The sequence below is a fragment of the Diorhabda sublineata genome, chromosome 2 (genome assembly GCF_026230105.1).
Source record: "Diorhabda sublineata isolate icDioSubl1.1 chromosome 2, icDioSubl1.1, whole genome shotgun sequence".
NCBI lineage: Eukaryota > Metazoa > Arthropoda > Insecta > Coleoptera > Chrysomelidae > Diorhabda > Diorhabda sublineata.
In genome coordinates this window covers 5413507-5425147 of record NC_079475.1, presented here as the reverse complement: position 1 = coordinate 5425147, position 11641 = coordinate 5413507, and the positions used below count along the sequence as shown (strand labels likewise).

The following is an 11641-nucleotide window of genomic DNA, read 5'->3' as shown; positions in this document are numbered from 1 at the left end:
TTTTACGGATTCGGTGTTTCTTGCAAACAATCAGTATATTTTATTTGAATTCATTTCATGAAAAATACTCAAATTACTATTTTGAATATAAGAACAAGTATTACTGTCAATTGGGGTGACTTTGCCCCTCGGAGTATCTTTGCCCAGCTTTGGAGAAAATGTACAGTACTGAAGCGGGTGTGACTTTATGACTACTGGGTAATGTTGTTATACACCCAATTTTTGATATATAATATGTCATGGCTTCCAAATTACATATTGTAAACGCAATTTAACCCTGTCTACAAATAGGATATATATTCTGTGTCAACGTGTCAAAGTCTGCATTCATTTGATTGTCTTTGTTTTATTTGGTGTAGGTACGGCTTGTTAAGTGTCAAGCTAATTTCTGTCAAAATCACTAAACCTTGCAAACTTTGTTATGTTAAGAAAAAATTAAGTGCTGTTCAGAGCTACAAGTATGTTTTTATTATGTTAAATTTGGTAGTTGAAACTATAAAAGAATGTGATGTTATTGTTCTGACGTATTTGAAAAGTAATGATGTCGAACGTTAAAAATCGCAACATCTCGGGGTTTCTTTGGGACACAAGTAACGTTCAAGTGATACACCGGTAGGGTTGCCAGATTAGTGCCAAATGACCTTAAATATTAGGAATTTGCAAAGTATTGAATCTTTTTGACAAAAATTTCGGGAATCTTGAAGCGCTGCTTGTTTGGGAAATCGGGTCCAGCCACATACGAACTTAACAGAAGAAACGAAAACTATTTAATCGCAACTATTGAAGATTACACTGACTGACAAACTTTTTAACTAAATTTTTTTATATAAATCAAATTTGACAAGACACGAGTCTACTTCGACGCGATTAAAACGACAACAACCACTTACTTCACTATACCGACTACAACCATGACAGACACTAATTCCACAACACTTCTTTTCAGATTGTCACCTTTTGAATTAAGATGTATCATACGATCATATCTTAAGAAAATGAGCAAAAAAAATAACTTGCCAGGGGCTGACTGGGTTAAAAGCTTTATTAAGCGACATCAAACAGTGTTGTCACACAGGTTTGCCAAAAAAATAAAAAATGCACGTCCTGCCATAGATGCAAATGTGGTTAATGCTTTTTTCGACCACCTGGACAGAGAACTGAAAAACGTACCTGCCACTAACATTTGGAACTATGATGAGACAAACCTTGTAGATGACCCAGAATCCAAAAAAGTTATAGTCAGACGAGGCTGTAAATATCCAGAATTCAACAAAAGCCTGTACTTTTATCATGCTTTGCGGCACTGCATCAAGAGATGTCGCCCCAGTTTATGTAAAACTACAAGTCGCCATTGACAAAAAATCCTTTTTAATCTGTACCATGACAAATTTTGGAAGTGGCCACAGAAAAAGAATGAAATCTGGTACACATACGATATGGTGGTGAAGAAAATCAATGAACCCAAATTGGTAACAAAGAGGGGACACTATGACGTTCCAGAATTACACGACGACGTGTCTGATTAAAGTTACTTTGTTACTTTTAAGCATTTAATAACATTTTTTATCTACTTATTAAGCACATCTTTTGTAAAAAATACTTGTGTTTTTTTTCTTATTTTGGTAGTTTTTTTTTCTAGCGCAACTGGCAACTCTTGTGTTATTGCCCTCTTCTACGATGTTGGTAGAATGATTAGGCGGGGTTTCTTTATGACTGGGGTCGATTCGTATGGAGATATAGGCCAAATGATCACGCATCACAAATTTACCCCAAATCCAGTGAAACTTTGTGCCGCATTTTGGACGGCCGCAAAACCAAGAAAATAAGAGTAGTCGTGGATATTTCTGAATGAATATATACATTTATAGATATAAATTCCAGTAAAGGTTTAAAATTAAAAAAATATACTAAAAAACTATTCACAAAAAATATAAAAATCTGTCACAAAGTCACCCTCGCTTACGGTACTTAAATGTTGATCCCAGTGATCCCAGAGGCGCCTAATGTACTTGGATCAATCTTCCCAGATGTACCAATGGCACCACTGAGTTTTTGGCTGTCTAGGAATTTCTTATCATTCCAAACAGCTGTTTTCTCTACCAAACATTCAACAAGTGTTTTATAGTGGTGTTAAACTTTAGTTTGTGAAACCTCCCTGAACAAAAGGTTAGTTAAATCAACTATATAGTTTATTTAGGTATATAATGAAGATTGACTATAAGTTGTTATGTTTGTTTAATTCGTTTAATTAAAATTAAAAAACTTGGTGGGCAAAATCACCTCGTACTTCACCGGAAAACGGGGCTTCTTTGCCCACCTAGTTTTAGTGTTTAATCTTCATAAAATTACCATTTAATACATTACAAAGTGAACAAACCGTTTGATTTTAATCATTTATTCTATTCTCCATTTCGGAAATTTTTTACCTAGATCTCAAAACTAATTTTGAAATATTTTGTTGTAATAGTTTATTGTAATTATTTTCCTATTTTCTCCCTCGTTTCAGATATCCCCGCCATGGTACGCAACTACAAGGGAAAGCTACATAAATTATTCAAAAGTAGTTCTTCAGTCGGACCATGAAGAAGAAGATTGTAGACTGTTTCCTCTGGTATGGAACCAGATAGCATCACGTACAATGTTGGAGATTTCCTTGTTGTTGAACTTAAAGGAAAGAAATCAGTGGTACTAAGCTTTTGTATTGATGGGGACATAGAAGTTTCAGTCTTGTGAACATCTGACAAGGGAAAAACTTTCAGATTCCCTGAAATTTTAGATAAGGCGATCATTTAACGCGCAGACATTGATATCAAAGTAGATATTCCACAAGAAAGAAGAGGAGTTTTCAATTTTTTACGCCATTTTTCTAAATATGACTTTTAATTTTTTTGATGTGTGTATTAAAGTGCTTATTTGAACATCCTTTATGTTCATTAGGTATTTATATTTATAGTATAACTGTGATCTAAATAAGTATATAAGATTTTTCATTTTTCTATGAAAATATACACTGAATAAAGTAAATTTAATTTTGTATTCTCTTCAATCCTGGTCCTTCCAACATACCAGATTGTTAGATTGCCCACACCTAGAATATGAACCTATAAACATAGGAAAATGGCGGGGGGTAAAGTTACCCCTATCATGACGATGACTTTGCCCGCCCACTTTTTTATTTTTGTCGACAAGCTAAAATGATGTCATCATCAACAAACCTTCTAATCCTATGTGGATTATGGATATCACTTTTGGCTCTTTAAATCTTTTTTTTTTGAGGTGGATTACTCCTCGTTTTCTAATTTTTATTTTCTTTATAGTTTGTCGTTTGTTTTGGCTGTCTTTGTTATTATTTTCCATTCTTTTCGGTTCCGGCATTTTGCTATCCAGTATAATGATGTAATAGAAATTCAGTTTCAATTAATTCAGTAGTTTCAGATCATAGTCGTTCAAATGGGGTGATTTTTTTGTTCTGGAAAATCCATCTACTAAAATCCGAAATTTGATTGTAAACTTTGAAAATTGGCGCCGAGTCACCCCGATTGACGGCATGGAAAAGTTTCAATTGTAGAACAATGAAGCAGAAGGCATTAACCTTGAAGATTTGAATCTAAAGAGAACAAACATCACTTAAAACAGTGTTTTCTATTACGTATTCGTAAAGTACGTACTTTAAACACTTTCGAGTGCGTAAAACTTTACTTTAGGCACCAGTGCGTATAGAAACATACTTTAAGCAGCAATGCATGTAGTAAGTTATTATTAAGACGTCTTCGTAGGGTTGTAAATAGAGTACGAGGCTCAGATGCAGGAGGTTCCAGGTTTAAGTCGCGCTCATTCTAATTTTTTTCTACGTATGTAGTTTTGTTTTGTTAATTTCTTGATTTAAATATTCAAACTTTAATAAATATAAACTGTATTTTATAAGAAATCAATAAAAGCGTTATAGTTTCTTATACTTAATGAAAAATTAAAATTACTTTACGCACTAATGCGTAAAGAAAATCAAAATTTTTGCTGGTAGAAAAAATATTGTATGCAATTCGTGTGTAAAAGTGTTTCACTCATGTAATTGTCACATTCGTCGGAAAAAGGTTATTTTAAACGCTAAGCTATTGTGGTTCTTCGACTTTTTTATTTATCCCACTAGATTACTTCATTTTTCTGAAATTTCAAAGCATCCAAGTAAACCCATTTTTTTAGAAACTATTTTTATCGTTTTATATAACGATATAAATTTGAAAAATTTTGTAATTCACAATTTACACAATGAATCAGATGTACACCACTGCTTTATACATAAATAATATTATTATCTTCCTTCATTGCAAAAGCTATAAATAAAGTCGCCGACATCTAATATGGAACGCAGTTTTATTTAAATGTTTATACATATGCGACCTTATTACAATTAATCGTACGATTTCATTGTAGATTGCAGATTCAACTTGTTGAATTCAATTAAATAGAAACCATTTTGTAAATACATAATTATACAATAATATTTTTTCTTAAGCACAACCTTAAAATAATTCCCGCTCACATTATCTACTATTTATTAAAAACGTTAAGACGCTTTTAAATTGTAGTCTTAAGATATTTTAATAATAATGTTAGTATAAAAACAGTAATTTAATTATTGAACATCCCTCGTATAACAAAAGTTCAATATGTATACTAAAAAGTCACATTAGTTATACAACCTAATAAATCGCCTTGTAATATAAGTTGCATAAATGCTGGTTTTCAATATTTCTTTTTATAGTAAAATATTTTACCAACGGTTTCAAAAATTCCAAATTATAAAAGATGTACCTTCTCGCCATACTTAATACGTTCTAATTAATTATAATTATGCACTTTTATATTTTGTGAAACATAGATAAATTGAGAAATTTAAATTGTATGGATAGAGTTAATATTAAGAGGTATAGGTATAAGAACTTGTTGAAGAGGACCCGAAGAAGAAGAAAGAGAAAAAACATCAGTACACTAGTCTGTATCTCTCTCACTCTACTCGAGTGGTAGAAACAGCAATGGTTGAGAATTTTAGTTTTATTGGCAAGTAGAAGGAGATCGGGAGTGGTAAACCGCTGCTCTTTCTCCCTCTTCAAAAGTTCAAATCCACTCCCTCTCTCTCTCTATCTATCTTTAATATTAACTCTATGATGAATATTAATATTTATTATCAGTAATTACTCGTAAGATACGCAACAACAAAAAAAATCGCGGTGTTATATGAGTTGCATACGTGTTGGTTTTTACGATTCATTTATTATGAAATATTTTACTGAGGGTTTCAGAAACTCCTACTTAGTTATAAAATCTTAGCCAACTTTTTATACTTTTAGCGTCTAATAAAAACAAATTATTTCATTTTTGCATTTTATTAATACGTAAATAAAGTATTAAAGTGAAATTTTGTGGCTTTTCATATTCATACTAGTCAGAAGTCGTTAGATATGTAATATAACAAACCGAGGTATAATTAAGTTGCATACGTGTTGGTTTTCACGATTTATTTCGTATACATTATTTCAGCAACAGTTCCAGAAATTCCAGCATTGTTATAAGAGATTTGTTTTCTTGTAATACTTTTATATTCTTATCAGTTGTAATTGCGCATTTTTGCATTTTTTGAGTCCATAAATAAATTTAAAAAAAAATTGTGGATTTTCATCTTTGTAACAATGAGGAGTTGTTAGATATGCAACTTAACAAGCCGCTGTGTAATATCTGTTGCATACATTGCCACTATTTTATATATAGTATTTAGAAATATAATTTAAGAAGGCAGGATTGGATTTAGGTAATTTCAAATTCTTAAAATACCTTCAATAACACAGTTTTTATTATCACATTCTATAGTTTCTAGAATATATAATCGAATACATGGATTAATCATTTCTATAACCTTGAAACAAATTAAACAGTCAATTATAACTCGAAACTATAAATTACTATGATTGAGATTTTTTTTTATTATGCCATTTCTATTGTTGTTTGATTCCAATTTCAACATAATTTGAAATTCATTTTTGGATTTAGTTTATTAATAGATATTTATCGGTTTCTGTTAACATATTACTGAAATATATTGAAATTTTTTTTAATTACAATTTTGAAGATATAATTCTTGTTCAACAAGTTAATTAGATCTTCAGGGTAAATTATGTTTCATACACCGATATGAAAAGCAAAAAAAGAGCCGGCACTATATTTTTTAAAAAAATTTCTATTTACATAAAAACTAAAAACACCTGTTTCCGGTCATTATTGAGTTTCGTTTAAAAACTAACAAAAACAACACATGATTTTACAGACTAGAATTTTTCCTATTAAAATCTACAATAAAAAATATCGGGATACGACAATGCTGTTTCAGTGGGCGAGAGGTCATTCACAACAAGCTTTGTTTTTTATTTGTCAAATTAATGGTGCCACAATATTAATATGAAATAGATTTTATACTTTCCGTTGATTATTACGAAATGTCATATTTTAGTTCCAAAGAGATGAGAAAAACAAGTCTAATGAGTTTTGAATAAAATTAACAAAATTACGGATGTGAAATATATTTATTTTTAATCGTTGTGTCACGGCAAATTTTACCTAACGATCTATTTGATTTAAGCTCATTGAAATTCGCGTCATCTTCGTATTTGCTTGAGGAAAGAAAAGTATTTGGATAAAACTAGTAATGAATATTTTTAATAAAACACCTCATTACGTAACCGTCCCAGTATAGAAACTCTGTCATCTAACGTTTATATTGTACGTTAGGCCGGTTGTTGAAGAAAGCGCGCGAAAATTTTATTTTTAGAATAATGTTCGATATTTTTTATTAGAGTGAATCCAATGAAGCATAATAGAAACTGGAGTCCTCCCTATATTTGGTCATAAATAAATCAAAAAATAACAATTTTCAATATTTTTTTTCTCATTTTGTTCATTTTTTCGCCGCATTTAAGATAAAAAATTCCTCAGTTTGACAACCAAAATTTCAATTTCAATTTTTGGCCGATGATTAATATGAAAACAATGAATTTCTCTTGGTTTACGAAAACTGTTCTTAATTTTTTTTTTCAAAGAATGACGTAGTTTTTTTCGAAAAATGGATTTTAATAATATAAACAATTTTCACAAATTATTACAAATTTATTAAACGTATTATTACTATTATTGATAAAAAACAAATTTTTTATACGCTAATTAAACAATTGTGAAATTCGTGCAATGTTACAAAGTATGAAGCATAAAGAAAGGGAATCATGACCTAAAAAATTTTTAATAATTTTCATAAAATTGTTTCAATTATAATAGTGAATTGTTTTTTTTTGTTTTTGAAAATATAGATTTTTATAACCAAAAATAGGGTGAGCCGCACTTCCAAATCATGACAGATTTTATAATACGAGTGGAAATAGAATTATACACAATACAAATAAAATGTATTATAAATATCTAACAATGTATTAATGCCTTTTACAGCGTTAGTTAAGATTATTCACCCCAATCACACCATTTGAAACCACCACTATGCTGTATGACATTTTTATTATATCGAAAATAGGCATATACAGGGTGTGGTCTAAAATTGGTGGAATTTTTTCAAAGTAAAATTCCGCATCTACACACGGTTGCCAACGTGGACTGGAATGCTATTTAGGTCCTAAATCACAGCCTGTTAGATTGCCTCTACCGAGCCATGATGCTTCCCCTTGAGCGTCGATTTTATTTTCGGTAATGGAAGAAAGTCTAGTATGACCAAGAAAATTCTGGTAGATCGCTTTTCTATTGGCCTTTTGCTCCTCTGACAATAATCGCGCACACTTTCCTCATAACTAAGTTTTCTGTCACGATCTCAAAAACTCTTTCCCTACCTTCTCCGTATATCATGTGCTAACTAGCCATGACAGCATCACCTTAGTCCTCCTCAATCATGCCGTGAGTTTTTTTCTCCATTTTACGAAACTTTACACAAAATTTGATTGCGTATCGCTGCTCCAGTAAATTCTCCATGATTCTCAGGAGCTTACAACACAAGCGGTCTGCTTTTTTCAACTCTGCTCCAATCGTACATGCACAGACCGCTTCTCGTCCATACGTTCGTTCAGGAAAAAACAGTCCCACTACTTTCTGAACGGACCCTGCATCTTTTACGACACGTGAAATTTGAGACAAAATATAGTATTAATTCGAGTGGAAATTGTGAATATTAGAAATAAAATAGTAAATAATTACAATTTGAAAACATTCTCGGGTTAAAAACTGAGTTTTGTTATTATTTGTTGATTAACATTGTTCATATTTTATACACGTGTTAATTTACATCACCCTATATACAAATTAAAGTGTTAATTTCTAAAAACGAAAACGCATTGAGTCACGATCTATTATAATCGATTAGGAACACGATTAAAAATAGTCGCCAGCTTTTATTTCGAATAAAAACATTATGAACGTGTCTATAATTTCATTTCTAGTTCGAAGGTTAAACGCCGTTGCTACTAACTAAAGTGGTATCTTAGTAACAAACTGTGCCGCTTCCAAACCTACTAATAGAATCGAATTATTCAACTCGTCAGGTTATTAAAATTTGTATTTTGAAAATAGAAACACGGAGAGTGTTCAGTGATACTGTAGTCTTGAATTAGATTGTTTATATAATTTTTTATTGGTTAATATTTGATTTTGAAGATAATGTCGGAGAGTAAACCCGATACGGTGCCCGGATTGGGATTTAAGGATAAAGAAAAAGCATTGGATACGCTGAAAGTTTTGGAAGGAAGAGATCCCGATTACCAAAGATTGTCTATTAAAGGACTTATTGGGAGAGCTAAAAGGACTTTGACGTGTAAGTTTTTTTTCTAACTTTTCAATACTTCTTTCAAATAATGTTTTATATTGGGTGATTTCTCGGAAGCATTATTTAGACGTTGTTAACAAAATTGACATTGTTAAAATGTGAAAATGAAAGTTCTAACATACGAGGTGATTTATTCAAAAAAGTTAAGTGAAATAAGGTTTTTTTACACATTGCAAATTTGGGGTAATTCTTTTCTGAATTTTACGAAAAATTTTTTTAGAAAAGTCTTTTTAAAAAAAATTCTATAGTTTGCTCTAGAAAGTGATTTTTTAGTTCTATTCTAGTTGAAAAGTGGAAATAGATTTTTCCAATTCTAAAATTTCCAATAAAGTAGCTAGATCATACAAGGTGATAGCTAAGAATTATTAATGCATCTAAATGTTCTTGATTTTGGGTCACTTCTGTTTTAAAATTAGTTTTTATTTTTGATAATTTTTAAAAGAATGATAAATTTTGACGTTTCGACTTTCTTCAAGTCTTTATCAAAATATGATATTGACACGGACAATTTGCTTATTCATATTGATCTATAGATCACCTTCATTATGAATATCAAAATAAGGATAAAATTTAGAATTATTATTTAGATGTTGTGAAAATATGTCTTAAGGGGTTTTTGAAGGTGACAAAGTGGTCTATAATATTTGGAACTTCATTATTTTGAAAATTCAGGGATGGAAAATGATCAATTAAACTTTGAAAAACTGTTAAATTCATAACATACAGGGTGATTTATTTAAAAAATGTTTCAATATATTCGTTTTTTGAACAGAAAGGCAAACTTGGGGGGAATTTCCCCAGGAATTTAGAGAAATGATTTTTAACGGTTTTTTATTATAGTAACTCTAAAGTATTTCAAGTTTTTTGTATTAATATTTATTTATCGTAATTTTTGCTTTTAATTTATCCAAAAAATTAAATTTTGTTCAGATTTTGCGACTAATTTTTGTTGAAAATAGAAAAATTGGATAAAATTCGAAATTAAAATATTTTATTTATTTTATTTATTTAGGGAAAGAATAATTCAACCCTGTTTCTAAATACCCCGTAACTTTAAAAATTAGTCATTTAAACAAAGAAAAGCTAAAAGATGTTTTGAAAAATTGAGGCATCATCCTGTATATTCATGTAGGTACAAATTAAAACAATTTTTCAAAAATTTATAATATTTGTGATATTTAATCCTGAATATTTTTATAATTATACTGGTCCAATCGATCGTTATTTAAAACATATAGTGTATCATTAGATGGCTTTCAAATAAGCAAATAAACTTGAAAAAATAGTGAACTTTATAGAACTTCTACTAATTTAATGGTAAGTCCGGCTCTGCTTAATCAATACAACCACATTCTTATTAGTCATTTCAAAACAACATGGACGCTACATGAGGTAAATGTGCAGTATTTCATTTTGAATATAGATGTCTCTGATTATATACGATGAAATTTTAGTATCTTGAAATTTTTTTTGTCTTATCTATATCGATCTCAATATCATTATTGCCTGTTTTTTCAAAAAAAGCATATTGTTTAAGTTCATTTTTCAAAGTTTGTTAACACGTTTCGTAAATAAATTTATTATTGCTATCCCGCCCTCTAGTGGTGGGTATACGAATTTGTGGATCCCCGTTTTTTTCTTCAAGGTAACTGTATTGTTTTCATTATGTATTAGAAGATATGAAATAACCTGTTTTTGTTAACTTTATTGTGGATAAAAAAAATGTGAAATTTCATTCAAATTCAAATCGTGCTCATATCCTTAAAATAAACGATGAAACATCCACCCACTTTAACCTAGTTTCTATTTGTTCACTATCAACATGACCTTGACAACATAAATTTAAAAATCGCGCAGGACCGTACATAACAATGATGTTTCTAATATTTATTTTTTTATTATAGTAACAAAGGATAAAGAAAAAGTTCAAAATATCAATGATGCCGTAAAAGTATTCGAAGATTTTCTAAGAGACTTTGAAATCAACAATCTTTCAAAAGAAAACAGAGCTTACTTACCCGTAGCGTCAACAGAAGTATTCTTACCGCTCAAAGAAAAATATGGAATCGAAGATAAGCAAATTGATGCGTTTCTGGATGCATATTCCAAGAAAGCGAAAGGTGATTATAAGAATCTAAGGACCATTTCAAGTGGAGATGAAAAACCTACTTGGGATATTGTTAGGAACGCAGAGTTAAAAAAATTATTAAAAGCCATGGAGGAATCTCGGCCAGATTTGTGGGAGGATGATTTACCGACAAAAGAACATCTCGAACTTATTTTGTGGGCTTATAGTCCGGACGCTAGTAAAATAAAAAAGAATTTGGACACGTACGCTTCAAAATTAGGAACTAGCAAGAAAGTAGACAGCGAGAACGATGAGGAGATGAACGACGATGATGATGATAAGGAGGAGGAAGAAGAAAAGGAATCCGAAAAGAAACCGGAAAAAAAAACTAAAAGAAAATCGTCGGGCGATACTAAAGATGAATCGCCCGAAAAGAAACAGAAGAGGAATGAAGATGACGAATAGATTTTTTATGTTGTAATTTTTTTGTATTGTATTTTCAAATATATTTTTACTTATTTTTTATGTTGTTTAACTCATTCTAGTTTGTCATATTGGCATTCCCGACTGAGAGAAGTAAAAATCTCTTACTCCAGATAGTGCCCAGTGAAGACATCCTCCTGAGATTGCATGCTAGGAAGCCTTGTAATTAATAGGGCATGGTCGGATTCGTGGTGATATAACAGGACAACCCCATGAAGGTATTG

At 30.6% G+C, this 11641-nt stretch overlaps 1 protein-coding gene across 1 annotated transcript; it reads left to right on the top strand.

Moving 5' to 3' along the window:
* The first annotated feature begins 8480 nt into the window (after positions 1-8480).
* On the top strand, positions 8481-11459 carry LOC130440432 (uncharacterized). The gene is made up of 2 exons (XM_056773548.1): positions 8481-8854; positions 10771-11459. Exons 1-2 carry the CDS (start codon positions 8701-8703, stop codon positions 11397-11399), a joined length of 783 nt encoding a protein of 260 aa, XP_056629526.1. The 5' UTR covers positions 8481-8700; the 3' UTR covers positions 11400-11459.
* The last annotated feature ends 182 nt before the right edge of the window (positions 11460-11641 follow it).

What these genes read in the sequence shown, in the direction of transcription:
- LOC130440432 (XM_056773548.1), top strand. Translation starts at nt 8,701, where the DNA reads ATGTCGGAGAGTAAACCCGATACGGTGCCCGGATTGGGATTTAAGGAT. An exon ending in AGCTAAAAGGACTTTGACGT is followed by an intron (nt 8,855 to 10,770) that starts GTAAGTTTTTTT and finishes TTTTTATTATAG; the next exon opens with TAACAAAGGATAAAGAAAAA.